We start from the raw sequence: 27422 nt of genomic DNA on the forward strand, positions 1-27422 counted from the left end.
AAACAACACTTAGTGAAAACTATCTCAAGTTGTCCCCATTTGATCAAAACTCCCTCTACATAAAACAAAGCAAAAGTATTATGGCTAAACAGGGATTTTTGAAACTTTTTATGGCAAACAAGTGCTTACTTGGAAATTCAATACATAGTAGAAATGGAGATACCCTAACTGAAACGGGGTTGGGGATGAGTCTTTTTCCCCACCCCAGTCACTGAGGGGGCTTCAAGGAATTCTTAGTGCTCCTCAGAAACTGGATAAACTAAGTAACATTTCAAAATTGGGTCTATGAAAACATTTAACTGCATAGTTTCAAGAAACAGCAATAAAGCACAGCTTTTAGTAAGACTCATGCTTGGCAGGCAGGTATTTTTAAGTCTCAGGAATTAGCAGTGTCACAAAGAAGTTCTGATACTGCTAATTATTATGATGAGTTCCAGAAATCTATTTTCAATACAGAGTAAAAAGCTCTGACATGTATTTACTACATTCAGTGACCCTCCCAAAATAATGAAATCTTAGTTTTGGAAAAGACTTTATAGGGCTTTTGTCCAATGATGAACTGAGTGTAGGAAGCTCTCTATCATCACCTATCAGTACTGGTGATGGGCGACTACAGGCAGTCTCAGGTTACAAATGAGATCCATTCCTAAGTGTGTCTTTAACAATTTGTAGGTAAATCGGAGCAGGTGCCTACGGTTCTTAGGCAGCCTTACTTTACTGCAAAAAAAGGCTCAAAGCCTTTTCAATGATTTAAAAGCTGCATGTGCAGCAAGTGAAGGTTTTGTGATGAAGAATTTGTTGCAAGTAGGGGCTGATTCAGGAGTTTCCAAGTGAGGGGAAATTTATATAACATTAAAGGGCAAGTATAAGTTGTCCACAAGTCTGAGATTTATAATCCAGGGACTGCCTGTACTCAGTATTCTAGCATGGATTCCCTTTTCATCTTCTTAACTACAATTCCAGGGGAGGAGGAAGAGGAAAAGAAGGGAGAGGGGAAAGGAAGAAGGAGAGGAGGAGGGGAGGGCAAGGCAGAGGAAGAGAAGGATGGAGGAGGGAGAGGAGGCCTTCACTGTATCACTTTTCTACTATGTAAATATGGAAAATTTAAACATTACCCTTTTTCTAGTATATTTAAAAATGCTACATGAATCCTAAAAGATCCAACTATATGTATGCTTAAAGATGAGAAACAAAATCCAATTACCTCATCTGCTGGTTCTTCTTGTTCACTGATACCAAAAAGAGATCTGCACCCCGATGTGACGTCCAGCATCTTTTTTCCATAATTTATAATCATTACTGCTAAATCATATTCCTTCCATGAACGCAGAATCTAATTAAAAATATTCATTATCTCTGTTGAATCCTCTTGTCTATTTTCAAGTGTCATGCATCATCTTTTATAAATTCAAAAGTCTTGTAAATGCTTTGAGTCTAAGAATCCTCCTATTTTTGTTACAGAAACTGGAAGCTTTACTCTAGATCATATTTCCCTAGAACTAAAACTGCAAGGTTCCACTGTTGTTGTTGTTGTGTACCATCGAGTCAATTCCAACTCATTGGGACCCTATAGGGCAAATGAGAACTGCCCTATAAGGTCCCAGGGAACCAGACTGCGGTATCTTTCTCCCACAGAGCAACTGGTCCCATTACTTTAAATAAAAGACTAATAACAGGATCTCATCAATACTGAATTCTTCATAATTCTGGGTCATATAGCCATATACATTTTAGCATAGTAAATTAACTATTAAGAAAATATTTCCACTCCAAAGATCCATGTCAAAACAAATGAATTCTTAAAGACCACATAAGTACCACCTCTTGGTTTGAGTTACTCCCTAGGTTAAACAGAACAATTATACTGACCTCGCTGAGGTCTTGGGGTGGGGGGGGGCATTTACATCAGTAAATAATTTACAAGACATTCTGGTAGAGAACTGGGCTAGAAATAAGCTACTTTAGGCAGATTCTCTATGACTCCTAGAGAAAGTACAACTCTTTTCATAATAAGGAGTGGGGGTGGTCCAACCTTTTTCTTACTAACATTGCCTATTTGTTGTGCCGTCAAGTCAGTTCTGACTCATAGCAACCCTATGTACAATAGAACAAAACACTACCTGGTCCTGTATGATCCTCACAGTCATTGCTCTGCTTGAGCCCATTGTTGTAGCCACTGTGTAAATCTTTCTCCATTGAGGGCCTTCCGCTTTTTCGCTGACCCTCTACTTCTACTTTATCAAGCATGGTGTCCTTCTCTAGGGATTGGTCCCTACTGATCACATGTCCAAAGTATGTGAAACGAAGTCTCGCCATCCTCACTTCTAATGAGCATTCTGGCTATATTTCTTCCAAGATAGTAACAGTAACATTGCCTATTACCAATTGTTATTCTTTGACCTTCTCTAGCCTGGCCCTTACCTACCTCTCCAGAGTAATTCTCCATCACTAATCTTCCAAAATATTAAGCCAAGTACAAATTCTGACACCATGGTGAGGACTTCATGCCATACCACAGCTGATCTACTTTCCAGGATAGTTTTCCCCACCTTATTTGTAGAGCTTTACCTTGTCATTCACTAGGCTACTAACCAAAAAGTCAGCAGTTTGAACCTACCAGCTGCTCCACAGGAGAATAATGTGGCAGTCTGCTTCCATAAAGATTCATAGCCTTGGAAACCCTAGGAGGTCTCTAGGAGTCAGAATCGGTCCGTTGGCAGTGGGTTTTTTGTTTTACCTTGTTATTGAAAATTCAGATCTAGTATCAACTCCATGAATGCTGTATAGTGCAGTATTATGTGAAGAAAATCTCTTCAATATGAACTCCATAAGGGCAACTATCCAAGAGCATAAATAAGCTTGGATGAATTTGTTATATTTTAGATGTATTCTGTTAAATTGAATAAGTTAGTATTTAAGTATCACCCGTGCTGCTCATGTAGGAAAGAGATATATAAGGTGGCTGAATAATAGTGAGTGGCTGCTTAGACCTACTAAGACCTACCTTGTGTAAGGTGCTGAGAACTAGAAATATCTCTGTGGGACCATGGCAGTGGTGCTAAACTAATGCTGGCTGTAAAATGCATGTGGGAAGGAATATGGTGAAATACATTTTGAAAGGGTAGATGGGGATAGATTATGCAAGGCCTTGAATGATAGGCAAAATAGTCCAATCTTACTATAAAATTGATGAGAGCGTGTGAATTTTGCTATTAGAAAACAAGTAAGCTAACGTTTGCTCTCCACTCTACTTAATTTCTGCTTTCCAACATACCTAGGTCCTAGGTTTATAGAGAATTAGGCAGTATTTTCCCTTGTTTTAATATGCTAGTAAAAAAAAAACTAAATGATAAATTTTCCAATTAAAAATCAATTATATATAACATACCAAATAATGAACAGAAATAAAATAGCATATATTTAGCGTAAGAATATTAAAACAGTGCAAAAATAATTTAAGATGATGAGTCTCAAAAGTGGCATTTTAGTTGGAATCCTAGGTGATGCAATGGTTAAGCACTCAGCTGCTAACCAAAAGGTTGGTGGTTTGAACACACCCAGTGGCTCTGTGGGAGCAAGACCTAGTAATCGGCTTCAATAAAGATTACAGCCAAGAAAACTCTATGGAGCAGTTCTTCTCTGTCATATGGGGTCACCATGAGTTGGAATGGACTCACCGGCACCTCACAACAACACAACAGCAAATTTTAGGAAAAAAAATACTGCTACTTAAGGAAGAAAGACTGAGCCGTCTAAAAATATACCCATTTTTTAAACAGAACAGAGAAAAGAAACAGCCATTCAAATAACTAGATTTTCCATTTCTTAAGAGAAAGTTTAGTGGTGTTTATATCAAATGAACACCAGAAATCTGGGATTCAGGGCTAGTCTAGGTTTCTGGGACTGTAGGCCATGCTGGAGGAAGCTTCTAGAATGGCAATTCTCAGCACATCAATTTAAAACCAAACTAGCTCTAATACCAAAGTCTCAACATTAATATACACCTTTAAAAAAATTTCAAGAATAAAGTGTCATTTCTATAATAACATCACTCGGGTTTCAAAGTTTCCTCAAGTGGGAAAAAAAGAGGGTGCAGTCATGGCTGGTAAGTCAGGAAATGCACAGAGCCAGCTCTGAAGCTGCCGTGTGCTACTAGAAGCTAAAGGGGGCAGTATGTGAATTCAGGGATCCAAATGCTGGTTGGAAAGCTATTTATTCTAGGTCAGCACTCTTCTCCCATTTTCCAAGTGGCTGTTGCCAACCTTCCCATACTCCTCAAATCTCTGAAACCCACCCTTACTCTCTACCTCCTCATTCTCAGCAAACAACCTTGCTTCCTTTGCACAGAGAAAATGTAGGAAAATTTAGCTTGTCTCCTAGCCACACACCTACGCACTCACCTGTACCTACAACCATCCTTCCCTCTGTTAAGGGGGAGAAGTGAGTCTCCTGTCCAGACTAACCGGTCCCACATGTGCTTTGATCCCGTTGCCTCCTGCCTCCTCAGGGCGCTTACTCTGCTGGTAATCTCTTCTATAATAAAAGCCTTATTCGTTATTGAAACGTAGTGAGTAGTTGTTCGTTGCCCTGGAAGGAGAATGTAATCTGGCCTTCCCTTCTTGAAAAAAGACCAATCTTCCCCTGGAAATACTGATAGAAGGGTTTAGGGGAAAATGCCCAAGCAGATGAATATATTCTAAAGAGAAATAACCTTGGAAGCCCAGGTGGGATACACTGTTGATCAAGCACAACAATAATTAACACTTGTGTATAATTGTAGTATTGGAAATGAAAGGGAGTACTTTGGACTACATGGGACTCCTGCTTTCAATAGTTACACTACGTGACAATGACAGAACTAGTAGCAGAAGGAAGATTCTTGAGGTTGAGTGGGGGTGAAGAACAAAAGAACACCTTTGGACTAATCAAATTCTCCAATTCTTTCTCTCGGCTGGTGTTTCTAAGCAGGAGTGGTCCTTTGGACTAAATGCTCTTCCTCTCTCATTCTACACACTGCCCCTAGGTGATATCATCTATTTCTATTGTTTCCAGTAATCTATTTGCTAATGACTCCTATGTCTTTACAAGTATTTGGATCTCCTGAGCTCTGGGCCTTTAGATGCAACTACATAAGGACACCTCTTTAGATATCCTACAGATACCAAAACTCAATACGTCCAAAACTTTTCTCCACCTTCCTATACAAAATTACTCCTCATCCAGGATTCCGTGAATAGTATTAGACTTACCCAATTGCCCAAGCCAAGTAGCTGAACACTGCTGTTGACTCTTCCCTCTCTCCTCCTTATTCCCCATATTCAGTGTTTCCAGATTCTCAGTTCTACCTCATAAACAACTCTTGAAACCTTCCAATTCTCTCTCCCTCCTACTTTTTCCACACTAGTTTAGTTCAGATTTCTCAGTGTCTAACTAATCCCCTGCCTCAGGTGTTACCCTTTCTAATCGTTAGCTACCGTGTAACCAGAATAGCTTTTTTCCAGAAATGCAAATCTCATTATGTCATTCCCAGGCTTGAAAACCTCAATGACTCCTCACTGACCTCGGAACATGACCATTCATCATCTGGTATCTGTTTAATTCTCTACCTATTAAGGTGACTGAGACTTTTAATCCTATCTTCCATAATTAAAAGTAAACTTGATTCTTTTCCAAAATTGAAAGTTATTTCATATTTTCTCACTACTGCCTGAGGAAATCAATGTTAATGACTATGTATCTGTCATATATTCTCCCCACTCTAATATTTCCCTTGGAAACCCTGGTGGCGTAGTGGTTAAGAGCTATGGCTGCAAACCAAAAGTTTGGCAGTTCGAATCCACCAGGTGCTCCTTGGAAACTCTATGGGGGCAGTTCTATTCTGTCCTGTAGGGTCGCTATGAGTCAGAATCGACTCGACTGCAACGGGGTTCAATATTTCCCTTTAAGCTTTGTTTATAGTGTCTCATAAAAAAATATGTTTTAACTATCATATAATCTCATTATCTACATTTTCTTTGTATTTTTTGAATTTTGTGCCTTTTTAATAAAATCTCCCCTAACCCCAGGGTCATACAAATATTTTTTAGTATATAGTGTGAGGTAGGGCTCTGGCTTTGTTTTCTTTCAGAGGCATAATCATTAATACCAAATCAAAAAAAAAACATTGCCATCAAGTCAATTCCCACTCATAGTGACTCTATAGGTCAGAGCAGAACTGCTCCCAAAGAGTTCCTAAGGAGCACCTGGTAGATTTGAACTGCCAACCTTTTGGTTAGCAGCATAGCTCTTAACCACTACAACACCAGGGTTTCCTCATTTATACCAGCATCTTTTATCAAGTAAACTAATACAATAAATTATTTTCTCAATGAATCTAATGCTACGTTTGTCATATATTACATTCTTCTGTAGACTTGGGGCTATTCCTGGACTCTCTATACTATTTTGCTTAATTCTTTGTCCATTACTTTGTTAATACAATTTTTCACTAAAGTGGCTTTACAGTAAATTTCAGTATTTATTGAGAACTTGTAAATTATTCTATTCAGTTCCAGAGAAATCCTACTGGGATTCTGATTATAAGTGCATTAAAGTTAAATATTATTCTAGGAAGGATTTACATTTCTATAATATTAAGTCTTCCTATTCAGGAACCTGCTATTCCCTACCATCTGTTCGGATCTTATTTTGTATCCTTCCATAAGATTTCACAATACTTTTATTTAGATCCTTTCATTTTTTTTAGTTTAAAATATTGTGTATTATAAATGGTATATTTTCACTCTTCATTTCCAACTGACTATTCCTAGTATAAGAGAAAAACTATCAGTTTATATGTGTCTTACAATCACTTTATACATTCTCTTTTTAATTCTAGTAATTTTTTTTTAACTAGGCTCTCCCAGGTGTTTGAAATCTCTACAATTACAGATACATTATATTTTTCTAATATTTATAAAATTATTTCATATTCTTATCCACTGCATGAGCTAGAACCTCTAAGAATATTGAATCACACTGTTAAGAGTCTTGCATCCCTTTCTAGTGTCTGATTTTTAAGGAAATAGTTTCAGAAGTTTGCCACTTAGCATTATATTTGCTGTAAAATTTTGGTAAATGTCATTGTCAGTATTCGATACTTTCTTACATTTCTAACTTATTTAGAAATTTTATTAGGAAAGGTTGCTAAGTATTATCAAATGCCTTTGTAGCAATTTATATAAATATATATATAATCATATTGTTTTTCCTCCTTTAATTTGATGATATAAAAAAATTCAAGTTTTGTTTCAATTTATACTTAATTATTAATACTTGACAATCAGACTATCCTAATACTTGAAAGTTACCAGGTGGCAGCCGGGAGCAGAGAGGGGTGAGCTGACGGAACAGATTTAAAGGGCAGTGGTGGGAGGGAAGAAAAGTTTTTCACAATTGTGCCCTACTAAGTCAAGCACATTCAACATTTTAGTTACACATACAAACACACACATATATACTTATGCTTGTAAATTTATTACACATGTATATAAAAATATATGCACATACATTTGTTATTTTGATCATTTAAAATACTTCTTAAAGAGATACTTTTAAATCACACAGAATGTGTTTTTAATCAAGTTCTCTTTATATTTCTTGGAGTTTTTGCTTTTTACTGCTATTATGTTTGGAGCACATGGGTTTACGACTACTGTATCATCTTTGTGCCCTACACATTTTCATGCTACATAATGCCTCTTTTGCCTTCATGACTGTTTTGGGTCCCGAATTCTGCTTTATCTGTTTTTAAAATTGCCATTTCTATTTTATTTTGGGTTGCATTTGCCCAGTACCTTTGTTTATCCAATTATTGTTCAACTATTGTTTGTCACTTTGTTTTAGGAATGTTTCTGGAAGCAATATACATTTGGATTTGGCATTTTAACCCACAGGCAATCTTGTTTTTTGAGCCCATTCACACTTAGTGAAATAATTGATATATTTGATTTTACTGTTTCCATCTGAAATGCTACATCTTTCTCCTTCTTCTTACTTTTGCTGAATTAGCAAGTTTTCTGTTCATTTCCTCCCCTGACAATTTAGAAGTCCTACTGCACTGGGTGGGTTTTGGGTACCGTACTATAAGGAAACCCTGGTGGCATAGTGGTCAAGTGCTACGGCTGCTAATCAAAAGGTCGGTTGTTAAGTCTGCCAGGGGCTCCTTGGAAGCTCTGTGGGGCAGTTCTACCCTGACCTATAGGGTTGCTATGAGTCGGAATCGACTCGACAGCAACAGGTTACGGTACAATAAAGTTCCATTTACAACCACATATTTCTCTGAGGCATCATTAAGCATATGTTGTTGTTAGTTGTCATCTAGTCAATTTTGACTCGTGGAGACTCCATGTGTGCAAAGAAGTCTCTCAAAAGAAAATAATAATTTTATAGTATGTGTATTTTGTTATATATATCACAACGATACTTCAAGAGTTTCTATTTACTCACACCTCCTTCCACCCTAAACAGGAATGAAGTTTTAGTTCTAGGTTACTAATAAATTTTTCTTTCAAGGATATCCATTCTGTTTTAAGAATTCCTACTTAGCATTTATATTACAGTCTTAGTCACATCATTATTATCCATTTAATTTTATTAATACTTATATTGCAAGATTCATTGCTCCCATTATTCCTCTCCTTTTTGTCTTTCACTATCTTGGGATTTCTGTGCTGAATCAATTGTCATTTCGCAGAATATTTCCTTAAGTGTTTTCCTCAGATAAGTACATGGGCAGAATACTTTTTGAATGCTTGCACTTCTGAAAATGTTTATTTTGCCCTGACAGATGAATGATATCTTTCCTGGTTATTAATTATTGGACCTCAGTCTTTTTCCCTCAGGATTCTACAAATGTTGTTCATCTTTTAACTAATAATGCTGCTGATAAAAAATTTGAAGCTAATTGATTCTATTTCCACTGTAAATAATCTGTTCTTTAAATCTTGAAACTTTAACACTTGTCTTTATCCTTGGAATTCAAGGATTTCACCAACACGTGCCTAGATGTGTGTTCTAACATCAATCCTACCTAAGACTATTACTTCTCCATTTATTTCTTTTTTCCCTACATAATCCTTTTGTTTTCATGTTATGGCTTCTATATCTGCCTTCTAACTTTATTTTCCATCTCTATGTAATTCTATCCTATGTGAAGAGGTATTTCTTGAGTTTCCAAACTCAGCTCAAGAAATACCACACATATCATAATTTTCATCTGTTTAATTTTTCAATCAGAAGTCAAATTTGTTCATTTCCAGAAGATTGTTTTAGTCATGACTGCATCGCCTTGAAAGTTTCCTTTTTTTTTTTAAAGTCATATTTAGTCTTTTCCAACACAATGAGAGCCAACTGTTTTGGTATCTGGCCTGTTTTTCCTCCACTGGGATACTGAGTCCCCTTTAAGTGAATTATTATTTTTCTCTCAATCTAATGGCTTATGTTACCTCTGCATTTACAGTAATGATACAATAGTAGCAAACCAGTGAGTGATGAAAGCAATATCGTTTTCTGCTCTTGAGGTCAGACCAAGCACACCCAGATAATCATGACTTCTTTGCTAAGGTAGAGGGTAGAGGACTCTCTGTTGCCAGACCTCCTATCATGGATTGAATTGTGACTGCCCAAAATATGTCAACTTGGCTAGGTCATGCTTCCCAGTATTGTATGATTGTCTACCATTTTGTCATCTAATGTAATTTCCCTATGTGTTGTAAATCCTATGACTACGATGTTAATGGGATGGATTAGGGGCAGTTATACTGATGTGATCTACAAGATTAGACAGTGTCTTAAGCCAACCTTTCTTGAGGTATAAAAGAGAGAAGCAAGCAGTGAGACAGGAGGACCCCATACCACCAAGAAAGTAGCACTGGGAGCAGGGCATGTCCTTCGGACCTGAGGTTCCTGCTTGAAGAAGCTCCTAGACCAAGCAAAGATTGATGACAAGGACCTTCCTCCAGAGCTGACAGAGAGAGAAGGCCTTCCCCTGGAGGTGGCACTCTCAATTTGTACTTGTAGCCTACTAGGCTGCGAGAGAATAAATTTCTCTTTATTAAAGCCATCCACTTGTGGTATTTCTGTTATAGCACCACTAGATGACTAAGACACCTTCCCAGAAGCAAACTTAAGTCCCAACTAAAGCGATGGATCAAATCAGCCCACTTATGCAGTACTCTTCCAGATTCCTAACCAAATCAGAAAGATAATGTGAGTACCACATAAAAGAGGCAGGCAGACATGGTCTTCCTTTGAGGGAGTTCACTGAGGTCTGTCAACTAAAGTCTTTGAGGAACCACAAAATACTGGTCCTTGAGAGCCAAACAGTGAAGATAAATAAGTACAACTCTCTATCTCTGGTCTCTTGGCCCTTTCTTGGTTCCAAGAATGAATTACCAGTAAATTCCCTCACCCAAGGGGTCTGGCCTCAGATACATCTTCCAGGATTTACCAACTGGCCCTCTCAGGCTGCTATAATACTCTGAAACAGGAGATTGAAAGGAGAAGTCAGAGATGTGTGCTAAAGTTGCATGTGCCCCAAATTTCTCCTTGACTTTACCTTAAAATAAATAAAAGTCTTCCTTCCAACTTTCAAACTAAATAAAATTTCTCTAGTAATTCTCATTAACTAAAAGTCAAAAGACAAAAATTTAGTTAACTGTTTCAATTGCTTTCACACATATTTTTGCAAAACAGCAAAACACATATGTGGGAATACTTCGATTTCGTCTACAAACAATGCTAGGTACACGTATGTATAAACCTCAAGTCAATAGGTTGAGAACCATTGCTCTGTGTGAACTGCCCACCTCCATTTAAACTCTTCATTTGTAGGCTAAACTAGCTGCGAGCCACTAAGTACATTTGCTCACATCATTACATCATTCCCTCCACCTGCAAAGCTATTCACCTCCATCTGTCTTTGTTCTACTCTTCCTCTTGCTGCAGTGGTCATCCGATCTAAAGTTGGCCCAATCCCCATAAATCTCTCTCCCTTTGCATGGAAAAAAGCAAATCCCACTTCTCTGACACAAAACTGTTGATCAATTCAAATCAATTTATTACCAATTCTGTCCCCCTCTGCTCCATTTCTAACATCAGCTACAAATGCAGCGCTTCTTCCTCTAACCACCGGAGGTAGGTCAGATCTCTGGAGGTAGGTCAGATCTCTGGAGTTAACGGTTACAGTCTCCAGACTGCCAAGTCTGATCAAGACCTCAGATGTTGGCTACAAGCTTGGGAATCCACAAAACACACTCACTTCTGACTTGCTGACTACAAATTCAGGGTTTTCTTTCTACCCCTTCAGGATGCCAGGGCCCCCCTCACTTCTAACCTGATGGTTCCCACTACTCCCTTGGGTTTGATAATTCACTAGAAAGGCTCACAGAACTCACAGAAAGTGCTATACTTAAGACTACAGTTTTATTATAGGAAAAAGGATACAAATGAAGAGATGCAAAAGACAAGGTGTAGGAGGGTTCCCAATTCAAAGCATACATGTCCCAAAAGACGCACTACTCTCCCACATATATCAATGTCTTTCACCAACCAGAAAGCCCTTGAAGCTTCCATCCAGAGCCTTTATTGGGACATGATTGATTGAATCATGCTCCTCACCACTCTGAGGTAGGCTGATACCACCTAGTGGTGTTTCTGGCCTGACCAGCCAAGAGGCACCTCATTATGCATAAACCCACAGATATGATCTGAAAGCTTCATCAAAGACACTTCAATCACTGGGGGAATTCCAGAGTTCTAAACATCATCTTTCAGGAACTAAGAACAAAGACCAAATTTGAGGGTGAAGTTAAATCCTTTACCCCACACCCCTTAACTGCTTTTCTTTTTGCTTACAACAACATATAGCTTTATGGAATTATATGTGTGTGCTTGTTGTCTGTCTCCCCTACTAGACCATAAGCTCTATGAGGGCACAAAATTGGTCTTTTTATTACTACATCCTCAGGGCCTAGAATAGTACCTGTCATAAAGTAGGCACTCAATTCATATTTGCTGAATGAATGAATCTGTCCAAACAGTCTTTGATGAAGCAGGCTTTTTTTTAAATAGATTTAAATGCCTAAAGGAAGGGTAGCTTATAGGTATGGTATCTACTTTCCAGTTTGTTTCAGGATCCAACAAACCTTATACCCAACCAATTCACAAATTCTTTTACCTACGTGGCCCCAGTAGGCATCTGAGTTTTTAACTCCTGATTTGAAGCATATCTTAAGTCTCATCTCCTAGGTGCAGCCTTCTTCAATTGCCCCAGCCCGTGCTGATCTTCCTTCACCCTATCTGAGTGGTCACCATCCTTCACTCAAGCTAGAAATCTGAGAGTCCTCATTATATACTCTTCTTTTCCTATAGCTTCTATACACTTCTCTCTAACTTTCTGTTCATATGCCAAGTGCACATAATAGTACCGAACACAAAATAAGTAATCAATAAACATTTGTTGAATTAATGAGTGAAATAAAAATGAAAAATTAGTTTATGTCCGGTCTCCCCTAACTAGATTATAAACTCCTTAAGGGTGGAAACCTTATCATAGAACTGTTTCTATCCACTGTAATTTATATTTTTTCAATGAAATTTTATTGATTTAGGAATGAAGAAGATGATGATATTGATATAGTGATTGGTGCTCGTGCTAAAGAGAAACTAATCCAGGAAGCTCTGGTTTCTTCCTCCTGCCTTAAAAAAGGTAAGTTCAGCATCAAGGTCAATCTTGCCTACCACCCTGTGCCTCTTAACCATTCTCTTAGTGGTGAAACTCAGACACAAATGGCCAGTCTCTTGCTGGCCATTCTCTCTACAGCCAAGTTATTCCCTTGATGTCCAATCCCAATGTGCCGAGCTGCTCCCCGCCACCACCCCACCATTAGGTTCTTCACCTGGGTCTCCAGTTTCTGCTGCCTAATCTCTGGCTCTCAATTTCCATAGCCTACCTGACTATTGTGTCCACCTGTGGTTTGGAAAATGCACTCTCAGATGTCTGCAAATAGTCTGAACTCCATTTGCCTTTTATATATTAAATGTACTCAGGACACACTTCACCTATGTCTTCCTTCCTGGCTTACATCTCTAGATATCACTCTTAAGCTGGTACATTCTCACCACACCTTCAGTTTGCCTTCCATTTGGTGCGGGACCCTGCACGCCAATCGGAGAACCATCCTTAGATTCTGTGGCTAGTCTGCCCCTTCTTCTGGCCTAGCATCATTTTTTATATTCTGATTTCAAGGGATTATCATATCTCCCCTTTATCAACTAACCCTTCAATCATAACCCCACTGCTTAGTGTCTTGATATCTTCTAAGCCTCACTGCCCAAACCCAACTCCTGGGTTAAGATATTTCAGCTCTGTCTGAAAGTTTCACTACCCTCACAGCCTTAAAAAATGATATCCAGGTTAACTGCAGAATAATAAATTTGTAATTGATGTTTTAAGGTTTTGAAATAAATTTATTCTGTGTGATCAAATATAATGCCTATAAAACATACAAGTGCTACCTCAATAATATCATTTTAGTTGGCAAAGCATTACAATATCAAAAAATTTTACAACACATTACTATTCTATAGTATTTACACTTTACATTTGCTTTTAATCTAAAAAGGATGCTCTAAGTGTTTTAATGACTATAATTGAAAGAAGCTTAAGTTTCTAAATCATTTCTGCTCTTAAATTTTATAATGCTAGATAAAGATTGAAATAAATACCTTTGTGATGTAGAAGATACAGCAAGCTATCATGTGCTGTACACTTTCAAAACTCCCAGTTTGTTTCTTTGAGAAGCCAATATTTGGTAGTCCTTGCAAAACCACTATACACTTTATCAAGATCTAAAAAACAGAAGCACAATGAGTTCTGTTTAAAAATAGCATTACTCATTTTAAAATGTTCTAGTCAAATCAGACAAGTTTTAAACCATCAATCATTATTATTAATAATTATTGATAGATTACTTATAAAGGAAAATACTCTAAGAGAAAATTAATATATTCAATTTTTGGATGAGTCCCTTATCTGAAGAAACTTAAAAACCAGTGAAAAGGATAAAATAAGGACACAAACTATAAAACAAAGCACACTTTGACAAGTGCCATAAAAGACAAAGAAAGAATGTTATGTGGACACAAGATCCTAAAGATCACATCGAAGTTTGAGAGGAACTTGAAAAACCATACGGAGGAAGATGTGGCATATTAAATACGATACTGTGATATCAGGTACTTGAAATAATAGTTTCCTTTAAAATTAAAACCCAGCATTCATAGCCCAGGAAATCAATTAATATTGGTGTGTATCTCCTACTCACTTTGCTTCATATGATCTAATCCTGAATTTGATCAAGAGCTAGACAATTAAGCTTAGCTTTCAATACTGTTATACAGTTCTGAGCAATATTACTGTCAGAAAAGTATAGATGAAATTGCAGCAATCTATTCAGCATTCAGATTATCCCAAAGGACAAATTAATGTATGGATGTAGGTCATTTTCAGATACCTTAATTGCTTTAAGTTACCATTCTAGCAATATTGGTGCTATTGCTGCAGTACACTTACCAGTATTTTTCATGCTTTTTTTACTTCCTCTCCCCATTATCACTCCCCTGCCACACCATATCCCCAATCACATTAACAACCTAGACTTTGTAGTTTTCTCCAGGCTTGTATAATATATAAAAATATATATATATATACTCATATGTATAAATACATGTACACAAGTAGAAAGAGGGTTGTCATATTACAAAACGAGTTTTATGCACACTTTTTCTGAACTGTGCATTTGTCCTTCAACCATGACTTATGAAATATCTATCTAAGTCTACAGGTATAGTTCTAACACATCATTTTTAATGGCTGCATAATAGTATTTAAATCAACCATAATTTATTCAGCCATTTCCACGGCCTCCATGTTGCACAATTTTACAGTTGAAGTTGTGCAGTGTGGCAGAACTGGCTAATCCCCTATTACTGTGCTTCCTCTTTGTCTCTTCAGGCCACCCCCAAGAATGCTGCAGCAAACACCCTTGTGCATACTGAGTCCCAATGATGAGGGGAAACTGAGGTGACAGTTTTGAAATGATACCCAGTGAGGATGAGATGCCATCCTCCAGGTCACAGTGTACACTCTAAATTAATGACCATCATGTGGTACTGTCTCCCTAGTAGGTAGAACACATGGATCCAGGAACCAAGATGGTTCCCTAATACTCCATCTTGGCCAAAAGCATAGGCAACTCCTCTACCCAATTTTGACAGTAACAGGGCACATACAACAGCCTTGGCCTAAGAAGAACATAAAAAAAGGGACTCCAACACCTCAGAGATGAATATCTGAGTCACTGTACCACATGATCTACCTAGAGCAGCAGACATGCTAGCTGGGTGTGAAGAAAATCAGAACGGGCAATAGAGGAGGGAGATAATACAAATCAGTTGTTGCCCTAAGACCAGCTTCAGTAGCAGGGGCTGTTGTCTGTCCCATTGACTTTCTTAAGTTTCCCCTGGGAAAGAGATCAAGTAGCATCCTGGAGAAACTGTTCCTAGATGGCATCAACTTATTATTTAAGTCCTACAACCACAAGGAACTGAATTCTCTCAATAACCACTGAGCTTGGAAGAAGATCCCAAGCCTCAGATGAGGTCACAGCCCCACTCAACACCTTGATGTCAGCCTGGTGAGACTCTGAACAGAAGACTTAGCTAACTGATATTTAGACTTCTACCTCACAGAAACTAGGAGGTAATATATGAGTGTTGTTATAAGTGCTAAGTTTACAAAGCATAGACAACTAATATAATCCCTTCAGCCAGGTCTCATATCCTTTTCCCCTAAGTTCCAACTCCTCCATCACAAAACCAAGATTTTGTTTGTTTGTTTTTGTTTTCTATTTTTTTTAGTTTCACTATTTTTCCCCAAATGATGGCTTTAAAGATATGCTTCAGATACATGTTGCTGTTTCTAATATTACAAAATCAAGAAAACTGAAATAACTTTGAAAACCTAGAAAGGCAGACTGCCAATATTTAAATATGGAGTGCAAACAGGCTAAATGTTTTCAAATAAACATTTTATTTCTTTATTTATTTACCCTTATTTCCAGAGAACTAATTTCAATTATTAAAACATTTTTCAGTTAATTCCTGAAATTGTGTAACACCTATTTTTGACCTATTTATACCTTATAAAGAGGATGTGGAATGAGGAATATCACTGCTGATGTCAGATGGATCCTGGCTGAAACCTGAGAATACCAGAAAGATGTTTACCTGTGTTTTATTGACTGTGAAAAGGCACTCGACTGTGTGGATGATAACAAATTACAGATAACAATGCAAAGAATGGGGAATCCAGGACACTTCATTCTGCTCATGTAGAATCTGCACATAGATCAAACAGATCAAGGGGGATACTGTGGGTCAGGGTCATATCATTTCACCACACTTATTCAATCTGTATGCTGAGCAAATTATTTGAGACGCTGGACTATATGAAGAAAAATGCAGCATCAGGATTGGAGGAAGATTCATTAACAACTTGCAATATGCAGATTACACAACCTTGCTTGCTGAAAGCGAAGAGGACTTGATGCACTGATGAAGATCAAAGACTACAGCCTTCAGTATGGATTACTCCTCAACATAAAGAAAACAAAAATCCTCACAACTGGACCAATAAGCAACATCATGATAGATGGAGAAAAGACTGAAGTTGTCAAGGATTTCATTCTACTTCGATCCACAATCAACACCCATGGAAGCAGCAGTCAAGAAATCAAACAACATATTGGATTGGGCAAATGTGCTGCAAATGACCTCTTTAAAGTGTTAAAAAGAAAAGATGCTACTTTGAAGACTAAGTTGCACCTGACCCAAGCGATGGTATTCTCAATTGCCTCATATGCATATGCATTCGAAAGCTGGAAAATGAATAACAAAGACCAAGGAAGAATTGATGCCTTTGAATTACGGTGTTGGCAGAGACTATTGGATGGCCAAAAGAACAAACAAATCTGTCTTGGAAGAAGTACAGCCAGAATGCTCCTTAAAGCAAGGATGTTGAAACTTCATCTCACATACTTTGGGCATGTTATCAGGAGGGACCAGTCCCTGGAGAAGGAGATCATGCTCGGTAAAATAGAGGGTCAGAGAAGAAGAGGAGGACCCTCAACAAGATGGACTGACACAGTGGCTGCAACAATGGGCTCAAACATAGCAACGATTGTGAAGATGATACAGGACCAGGCAGTGTTTTGTACTATTGTACATAGGGTCACTATAAGTCAGACCTGACTCCACGGTAGCTAAAAGCAACAGAAACAACATCTACCACATTGTGAGAACTGGAGATATAAGGATAACTAAAAGAACGTCCTGATCTCACAGTTTTCTTTCTAGTGGGGAGATGGTAAGTATATAAACAAATAAACATAGAATATAATGTCAGAGAGTGATAAACAGTTGAAGAAAATTATAACATGTTAAAGGAATATTATAATTAAGGTGACAAGGAAATGTCTGAGAAGGAGACATTTGAGCAAGGAAATTAAAGACATAAAGGAGTGAGATCTTGGCGAAGAGAATTCCAGAATGAGAGAATAGCATGGGAAAGGGCCATGAAGTAGTCCTGTATTCAAATAACATCACAACAGTAAGTACTCTAGACATGAGAAGGGACCAGTCCCTGGAGAAGGACACCATGATTGGTAAAGTAGAGGTTCATGGCAAGAGAGAAAGACCCCCAATGAGATGGACTGGCACAGTGCCTGCAACAATGGGCTCAAACATAGCAACAACTGTGAGGATGGTGCAGGACCAGGCAGTGTTTCATGGTGTACATAGGGTTGCTATGAGTGGGAACCGACTCAACAGCACCTAACAATACCTTGTAAGAGATACATTGCTTTTTCTTTTCCAAAATGCATGGCTGAGTTGCTTCTGTAAAAATACTCTTACCTGGGGAAAAAAGTACCCTTACCTGTACTACAGGTACCAAAACAATATTGTGATAGATGATAGGAGCAAGGAGGCCATAACATTGAGTCACAGCTTGAAGGGCATAACTGGAATCATTCAGAAAGTTGCTAAGTTCCAATGCCACTAATACTCTCTCACATTCAATTAGTCTAGCAATCTGTAAGGAAACAGGCATTGTTACTCAAATTGAATTCAAAGTTCTTAATTTATGTGTCTCTAAGAGGTAGGGAATGTGATCCTTGTGGTTTAACAACAACATAAAGTTTGACATGAACATAATCTAAGTTCAGAAATAACTCTAACACTTCAACAATGCTATGTGTGGTTTAAACTTCAGAGTTTTTTGTAAAATAATATGAACTTCAGAGTTTTTTGTAAAATAATATAAGCACCACAAAACACTAGTAACTGAAAAGGAACCAATCTTTTTTTTTATTAGGAAGATAAAATTTTGACTGTATTTTCATGTTAGAAAAAATCTACTTTTCAAAAACATAAACTATAATAAATAATAATTAAGATATAACGTCTCCATAGAATTTCTTCCATTTGATTATAAGATTTTCATTTACCATTTGATCTGTGAGAAAATGGTAAATTTTCAATAGAGCAAATTTTCTACATATTCTGCTGCTTCTACTTCTGCTACTTAAATAAAAATTATAACCAAATGTAAAATTAGTGTTTTGAGATTAAATACCACTTAAAAGGAATAAAAATCCTGTTTTACTCCTCCTTTCCCTTTCCTGGGGAATGATTTCATTATTTTTCTATAAACACATGCGTGATTAAGTGCAAAGAAAACTGTGTGAGTAGTAACCAGAAATTTCCACAGTTACAACTAGAATGGTACTCTAGCATCCTAGAATTCACTGAAATACCTAAAGGTTGTCTTTATTTTCAGACTGGATATGCTGAAAAAGGAAATTGAATGTAACATAGTAGGAAAAGGATGATGTTAGATCTTGAGCTCTACATGGTTGTGAACCTGTCTTGGGCAAAGGACCATGTTTTCTCATCTTCACGTGCCCAGAAACTCACATATCCACATGTAACAATTCATTTCGTTAATTAATTAATGAATAAGTGAATGGATAGAAAACAGCAACTGTAAAAAAAGCAGGTGGCAAAAGCCTTCATATTTAAGGTGAGTAAAGGGAGAAAGAGAGAGGAAGAAGAATGAACAACAGGCTGGAGGAAAAGAATAGTGTAGGATCCTTATTAAAGGCCAGAGAATTCTAGCATTGCCAGAAATGTACCTTGCACTTCTTAGAACCACCCTGAGAGTCTGTCAGTAGGAGACAGGCCAAATTCCTGCTGCTATACACGAAAACAATACCATAATTAAAAAGAATGTGGTAGACTGATATGTAATAGCAGGAAAATATGTCCAAGGCATACTATTAAAAAAATTTTAAAGGCAAGTTACAAAACAGTAAATAGAGCATGATCCCATTCTTGTAGAAAAAAATTAACAATAACACAGATTTATCTATGCATATTTGAAAAACTGGAGTGATCATATAAAAAAACATGGTATTTTCAGGAGTAACCAAACCTGCTGCCGTCAAGTCGATTCCGACCCATAGCGACCCTATCAGACAGAGTAGAACTGTCCCATAGGATTTCCAAGGAGCGCCTGGTGGATTCAAACCGCCGACCTTTTGGTTACCAGCCGTAGCTCTTAACCATACACCACCAGGGTTTCCTTTTCAGGAGTGCCAGGATTAAAACAGGCTTTACTTTACACATTATGCATTTTTGAGTATTTGAAATGTATATTACTTTTGTACACAGATAAAAAAAAAAGGATAAGTTAAAAAAAAAAAATATCCACACACAGAGGCCTGTATAACCTACATGGAGTATCAGGTTAAACCAGGACTATCACACAATGACCTCTCAGCCCACTCACAAGCCATGACATGTCATCCCAAAAGAACATGAAGTTAAAACATCAGGACACAAATAAAGAGAAACTGGGATATTTTCAGTCACTTTAATTCACTTACTTGTTGAGAGGGGAAGATCTCATTGCCTTTAATATTATCACAGAAAAGGTTTTCTTCTTTGATTTTAATGTCACTTGTTACAAAAATATTTCTAAGAAAAAGGTATAAAAGGATCGAAGACGTCTCTGCCAAAATGTCTGAATATAATCTGCAAAAAGAAGTAAATAATGTTACAGGTATAAATATAAAATTATTTACCATGTGAACTTGCCTTTTTACATTGATTTGCTCTTACTATCTATATAATGATCCCAAGACAGGAAAAAAAAAATTGTGGAACAGCTGCTCTTGCGCAGCTAGGGACTGTAAAATGAGTTTAAACTAAAAGTAGAGACCATCTTTAGCAACAAGTTCAAAATTAAGAAAACTAAGCTTCTGACATATGATGCCATAGATATATAAAATAAATTTGGTAAAGTTTGTGGGTTCTAATAGATAAAATTCTTTATATAAAATCAACATAAAGAAATCACTATAGATATTGGGAAGCTAGGAAAATAGACCTAATATTTCAATGAATGAAATGTCTGAAAATAAGTTTCATTTATAGAAAAACAGAGACAGAGTCTTAATAACTCTTGGGTTATTTCTAATCGTCTTTTCTAAATTGCAGTCAATAGTGCCAACCGTTGACAAAGTTGTGATGTCTGTAAAGCCTTCCTTTTTTGTTCCCAATATTCCCTTCCTTGCCCTTAGCCTTGCTTGGTGACAAACCCTCCCTCTTAAGCTTCAGGTCTGTCTACTCTGTACATCCCTTACCCCTACATGACAGGAAAGGGTCTGACATCAGTATATGTCAGTAGACTGTAGGTAGATTGTTTCATCACTATGTCAAACTCTGAAATTATTTTTGCCAGAAGAATTTTAGTTTTTGCGCTCCTTTAACTCCTACTACACTTTCTCTTTGTCCTCACAATAACCTTCAGTACCCTGACATGTACAATTTGTCCAAGCTAACACCCCTCCTTGGCTCCTTTTTCCTCCATACCCTCTCACACTCTGGTCAGCCATTTCAATAGTGATCTCGCTAGCATTTTATGTTGTCACTTCTTTGTTTTATACAATCATCAACTTGTCTGACCTTGCATAGATGTCACTGTTCAATTTTTCTATCTCTGCTACAGTGGTCAATCACTTATTTATCCTACTCATTCATTCATTCAAACTAGCATTTACTGAACATCTACTATGTGTCAGTCACTGTTCTAGGCCCTGAGAGGCCCTTAGCCACAAGGAGCTGGACTCTACCACAAATTCAAGTTATCTGATATCAGTTGAGTCATCAATGCTTCTCAGCAATATTTCCATTTATCCCTATCATCTCCTGTTCACACTCCCCACAGACAATGTTCTAAACTACCTGATTTTGACCCCATGTGCTCTTTATGTCCTCTTGGCTCTTCTCCTATATTCACCATATTTACCAGCAGTTTCTTTTCTCTTCAGTCTTTCCCTCTCCACTGGCTCACTTCCCTTTACCCTCCAAAATTCTTTCCATGAGTCTATCTTCCTCATCAGGTTTCTGCATATTTTTCTTTTCTCTTTACTACCAAACTTCACATGAGTGATTTTTGCTTGTTACAATTTTCCATTTTAATTTATTCCTTAGCTAATTACAGAATGGTTTCTGGCCCATCATGCCACCAAAATGCCTCTTGAATTTATCAATGGCCTCCTCATTGCCTGTTCTAAAAGTCTTCACCCTACTCGAACTCTCTGAGGTATTTTATTGAACAACTACTCTGCCTGGCTTTGTACTAGCATTTCATGCTGCTGGCCAGTCCCCTCATGGCAATGCTCTCACTTCCCTTGGTTTCTGAGGCACTGTGCTCTCCTGGGTCTCCTCTTACCTCCCAGACCACTCCTTTTCAGTATCCTTCCCTGGTTCCATCCCCTGCTTCTGGCTCTTAAATGCAGGCAATGCCCAGGATTCAACTGTAGTTTGCCTTTGTTTTTATCTTTTTTGTTAAGCAGTCATTCTTTCTAGATTTCAGTGACGAACTCTGTAGACAATTTCTAAATCTGTACGTCTAGTCTTGGCCTCTTTCCTGAGGGAGGTCACCTTCCTACTGGATATCTCATATACACAAAGGCGCCTGCTAGAAACTCAAAATATTGCCAGTCAAATTCATTTCCTCCCAATATTTGTTCCTCCTCTCATATTCCCTTAGTATACGACATACACTTCCCAGTCAGTTAATACTAGAAATCTCAGTCAGCTTTCACTTTCTCCTTCCCTTATCCATACAAGTCACATAAAATCTTCTAAGTCCTTTACTTTCCTCCCCAAAGTGCTTCTCAAATCTATCCCCGAAACACCTAGCATCTTTGTACATGGTAAATGCTAAGTACACATTTGTTTAATTGAATGGAATTATACATTCATGTGAATCTATACTTTGCTTCAACCAGCATTTGCATTTTTAAGTTCCTTAACTTTGAGGAATGAAAGATGATCTTCTTATTAAAGGACTTTCAGCCATTAACAAGGAGGTGGAGGAGGCTGTTGTTGTTTTTGGACTTGTTGAGAGAGCCTGAAATTACACTAATGCTCACTTCTGACACTACTCTTAGTTCTTTTAAAGAAACCAAAAACCAGCTGCCCTTGAGTTGATTTAGACTCAGCAACTCCATGTGTGTCGGAACAGAACTGTGTTCTACAGGGTTTTCAACTGCTTGTTTTTCAGAGGCAGATCACCAGAACTTTCTTCTCAGGTGCCTCTAGGTAGACTTGAACTTCCAATTTTGCAGTTAGCAGGTGCATGCATTAACTATTTGCACCACTCAGGGACTCCCTTTTAAGGAAAAAGGGCAGTAAGTACTGAAAGATGTCCTGTGAGTTCTACTTATTATACGGTCTCTACTGGCCTATTTATAGTTGTAAATAGCCTAATCCTAAAAGCCTCTTCAAAAAAAAAAGCAAAGGAAAAGCCTTCTCACTGTAACAGGCCAAACATCAGACCTTAATCTTAACCCCAACCTCACCTTTATCTGTTATAAAAGTCCCCAGTGCACATTTATGTTTTCTAGTATGATTGATATTACTTTGGTTGGTATTTGATATTTTTATTCAATAGTTCATTCTCTTACATTCAGAATGCGTTCACATGCCTCCAGTGTTTTCTTCTGCCTCTAGCAAGGAAGTTTCTAACAAAGACCTGAGACCTTGGAGTGTATATTCTTATTACGTTACTTATTAGCAATAGTTTTATATGAGCTATCTTAACATGAAATTGAAAATAAACTGATTCAAGGCTGCACACCCAACATCTATATTTTCAATAAGCAAATTCATATTCTAAAACAACATTTCCAGTTACCTTCTCTGTGTGATAGTCATTATATTACTTAAACAAGTAACAGACTGGTCATCCTGAAGTGGTGAAGCAACAAAATAATCCCAAACTGGTGAAAAAACTCTCTTAGCCAACTCATAGTTACCCATCTGGTAGGCAACCTATAACAGAAAGTACATTTTCTTAGGCAATATTTTTATTTGTGATATGCATATCTTAGACAAGAATTCTGATAAGGTCCTATCATGCACTAATTTCATATGCAGCTGTCCCCATTTGCTGTTCTGTTCCACGGTGCCATGGTAAGGTAAGGACGGCCACTGGCAAGGGAGATATACGCATTTTGAAATCTCTTTTACTTCTAAATTGCATGGAAATTTGAAACTCTGTAAGGATGTTTCAAATCCTCACAAGCAAAACAAAGATCACATCCGAGCCAAATTAATTTCATTTCCATCTATCTCTGCAGTGCACTCCATTTATTATAGATACTGTTATAATGAACAATCTGTTCCAAGAGAAACAATCAGATTTCCCAAACCCAAAATATGAAATATACTTCATTCTTTTCTGGTTCTGACTGACACTTTCAGAGTTTTTGTGCAACAAAGCATTCACAGCTGAAAAGAGTAAAGGAATAAAGCAAAGAAGCTTCCCAGAAACCATGGTACGTTTTAAGTTTAACACATTTAACATTAGAAGAAATAAATGATTCCAGTAGTAAAGCCTGGAAGTTCAGGGGGAAAAAAAAAACATCAGCATATCAACCAACATCTGTTTCTTTTGTAGAATATCTATCTTTAAAGATATTTCTAAAAATCAATCTATTTAAATATGCATATAACAATAGGAAATCTCACTAAATGAGTTATGTACTGTTTCAAATCCTTTATGGAAGCAGATACAGTATAAAGTGTAAATAAAGTCATTGCATTAAGTATGTAAATAACATGTTACTAGAACATATTTCACTCAAGAGAATAATTTATAGGATCAGTACTTTTCAAATCTGCCAAATCAGTACTCATAATCAACCAGCCAGAAAGCTTTTAGGAAGTTTCTACTCTGCGCTCAACACCGTTGGGGTAGGTTCTTCAAAGCCTAAGAATGGTCCCATAGTCCATGAAACTATAATCAAGTTATAGAGAAACAATCACAGAAAAACTACAAAAAATAGCATAATAATTTTGGAGGCTTAGGAAAGGAGAAATGAAAACTTCATGGAGGAGGCAGAGCTTAATGAGATTTGGATTGCCACAGTTTAGACAGAATCTGAAAGAGGTCTAGTAATGAGCATCAAAACAATGCATTTAGGAGAGACTGGAAAGATGGATCAGAATTTGAAGAAAAGTGTACAATATTACTGGACAGGTAAAGTGGGGTATGATTAAAGAAGGCCTTGAATATCAGATGGAAGTATTTAAAGATGTCAAGTACACGCATTATTGTATTGAATTCTCATTACAACTCTCTGAGGTAGGCTTTATTACCATCTCTCCTTATTTTGCAGAGAAGAAAACTGAGGCATAAAGAAATTAAGTAATTTGTACAGAGCCTAACAATCAGTAAAAATGGTGGAACCAAGACTTAGAGTAAATGAGTCACTTCTCCGGGCTGTATTTGTCAAATGAAGGAGTTCTACTAAAATGCCGCTAAGGTACCATATAACTTTAAGATTTAACAATGAAAATAACAGATTATGTGAAACAGATTAGTGAAATGTGAATTGACTTTTCTTTCTTCCTAAAAAATATTCTTTTAAAAATGATGTTATTTGTTCAATTGGTGAGCACTGTGAGACAAGACAAGACACCATGATAAAACTAACGTTTGTAAAATCATGAGTTGTGGTTTTTTTTAACAGAGTGCCATGGCATAAGCATGTTCAAGGAAAACTAACCTTGTAGTGATGTGCAGAATAGGTTTTAGAGGGAATTAGTCTAAAATGAAGAAGAAGCACTGAAAGACTAATGAAATAATTAGGTACAGTAGGTATCACCTACTTAGTACAAATACAAGATCTTCACCTGGCTACCAGAACTCCACAGTCCTGGTTTTCTTTTTATCTCACAGGCCACATTCTTTCTCAAGTCCCTCCTCTTTTCCCCAATCTCTTTATACTGGCAAGCACCAGGGCTCAGTTTTAGGGCCACTCCTCTCTTGTCTCTACACTTATTTCCATGATGATATCACTTAGTTTTATGGCTTTAAATACAACTATCCCCAAATCCCTCTCCTGCCCAGACCTCTCTTCCAAACTCCAGATTCATACATCTGACTACTCAACACTTCTATCTAAATATCTAATAAGCATCTTACACTCAACATGCCCCAAACTGAACTCCTAATCTTCCCTTCTCCAAACCTATTCTACCCACGGTCTTCCCCATTTCAGTAGATGTCAGCTCTATCCATCCAGCTGATCGGCTAAATATTGTAATCTTTCATTTTCATCTTATTTCCAACAGGAACTTTTGTTAGCTCCACCTTCAAAACATATGCAGAATCTGACAACTTCCCACCCCATCAATAATCATCACCCTAGCCAAACCATCTTCATCTCTTGTTGGTTTACAGCAACATATAGGTTCCCTTCTTCCACTCTTGGCCCCTTATGGTCTATTGCCAACATAGCGGCCAGGACAAACCTTTGAAAATAGAAATCACATTATGGTATGCCACTACTCAAAACCTTCCAACGGCTGCCCATTTCACTCAAGATAAAAGCCAAAGTCCTTGCTATGGCCTAGAAGTCTTTTCATGATCTGCTTTCTGACCCACCTCACTAACGTCTTACCTCTCTGACCTCTTCTCCTTCTGGTTCCTCTGTTCTAGCCATACAGGCCTCGACGTTTCTCAAACACACCAGGTACATTTCTAGAAACCTTAGGGCCTCTGCTCTGTTTCGTCTGCCTGGAATGCTCTTGCCCAGAGAACCACTGGCTAACTCCCTCACAGCCTTCAAGTCTTCTGTTCAAATCTCACCTTCTAGATGACACTTTCTTTGATCATACCATTTAATACCGTAATCTGCCTTTCATTCCCCCATCTCACACTTCTACTTCCCCTTACCGTACTCTCTTTTTTCATAGCATCATCATCTTCTAACACACTAGATAATTTATTTTTTACTGTGCTTGTTGTTTGTTACTTATCTCCTAGCATAGCATTTTGTTCACCTTGCCTAGAGCAGCTATTCTCAAAGTATGGTCCCTGGACCAGCAGCATCAGCATCACCTAGGAACTTGTCAGGAATGCAAATTCTTGGGCCCCACTTCCACTTTACCTACTAAATCAGAAACTCTTGGGGTGGCGTCCAATTTGCATTTGACCAGCCCTTCAGGTCATTCGGATGCACGCTCAAGTTTGAGAACCACTGGCTTGCATCAATGCCTGGCACAGAATAAGCAAGCAATAAATAATATTTTGAAAGGACTTAAAAATTCCCTTTTCTTGATAATCTCCCCAATACCCACAGAGGAAGACATCTACCAGTTGTATTATATACTATAACATGGTTGATTGGCCCAGGGACAATGCCTGACCAAACTGGGCCAGATTTCTTTCCCAGGAATTTGAAATAAGGATACAGAGCCACCCACTTGGTCCCTGTTTATAGGTGAAATTGAGGGATAAATTAAAAAAAAAAAAATTTAAAACTTGCAATCTTTCCTCCAAAGATGGAGAAGTAATGAAAGCCAATCTTTAGAGAGAGAAGAAAGCAGATACATAGAGAGAAACAAAGGTAAGAGACCTAGAGTTACTCGGACTCTGCAGCCTTCCTATGACCTTGCTGCATTCCACTTAATCCTGTCCACAGACTGCTAATTTTCTATATTTTATATCTCATTATCTACCTATTTAAAGATCAAGAGTAAAAAAGAAATGAGGCTATGAAGAAGGGGAAACTAGAAAATATTCACCCAACCCAACAGATTCCTGAAAAATGTTTCCAGATTGCCTAAATTAATAGCTTCTATGTTAAGGGAAAACTCAGTGAAGGTTCACCTGACTTTATTAATGTTTACGGAATAATGTTAAGTAAAAGCACAACCTAAAATCCCAAAAGCAGAGTTAA

The 27422-nt window shown here is 37.5% G+C and overlaps 1 protein-coding gene across 2 annotated transcripts in view; it reads right to left on the reverse strand.

Annotated features, from left to right (window-relative positions):
* CFAP54 (cilia and flagella associated protein 54) overlaps nucleotides 1–27422 on the reverse strand; it is a 462482-nt gene that overhangs the window by 309267 nt on the left and 125793 nt on the right. For both annotated transcript variants that reach the window (XM_064283706.1, XM_064283705.1), the window contains exons 23-27: nucleotides 23369–23505; nucleotides 20049–20196; nucleotides 18038–18193; nucleotides 13768–13890; nucleotides 1205–1333 (exon numbers count right to left, since the gene is read on the reverse strand). In XM_064283706.1, the coding sequence (XP_064139776.1) occupies nucleotides 1205–1333; nucleotides 13768–13890; nucleotides 18038–18193; nucleotides 20049–20196; nucleotides 23369–23505 (693 nt within the window). The remainder of the gene's footprint in view (nucleotides 1–1204; nucleotides 1334–13767; nucleotides 13891–18037; nucleotides 18194–20048; nucleotides 20197–23368; nucleotides 23506–27422) is intronic.

This window comes from Loxodonta africana, chromosome 4 (genome assembly GCF_030014295.1).
Source record: "Loxodonta africana isolate mLoxAfr1 chromosome 4, mLoxAfr1.hap2, whole genome shotgun sequence".
In the NCBI taxonomy this organism is placed as follows: domain Eukaryota; kingdom Metazoa; phylum Chordata; class Mammalia; order Proboscidea; family Elephantidae; genus Loxodonta; species Loxodonta africana.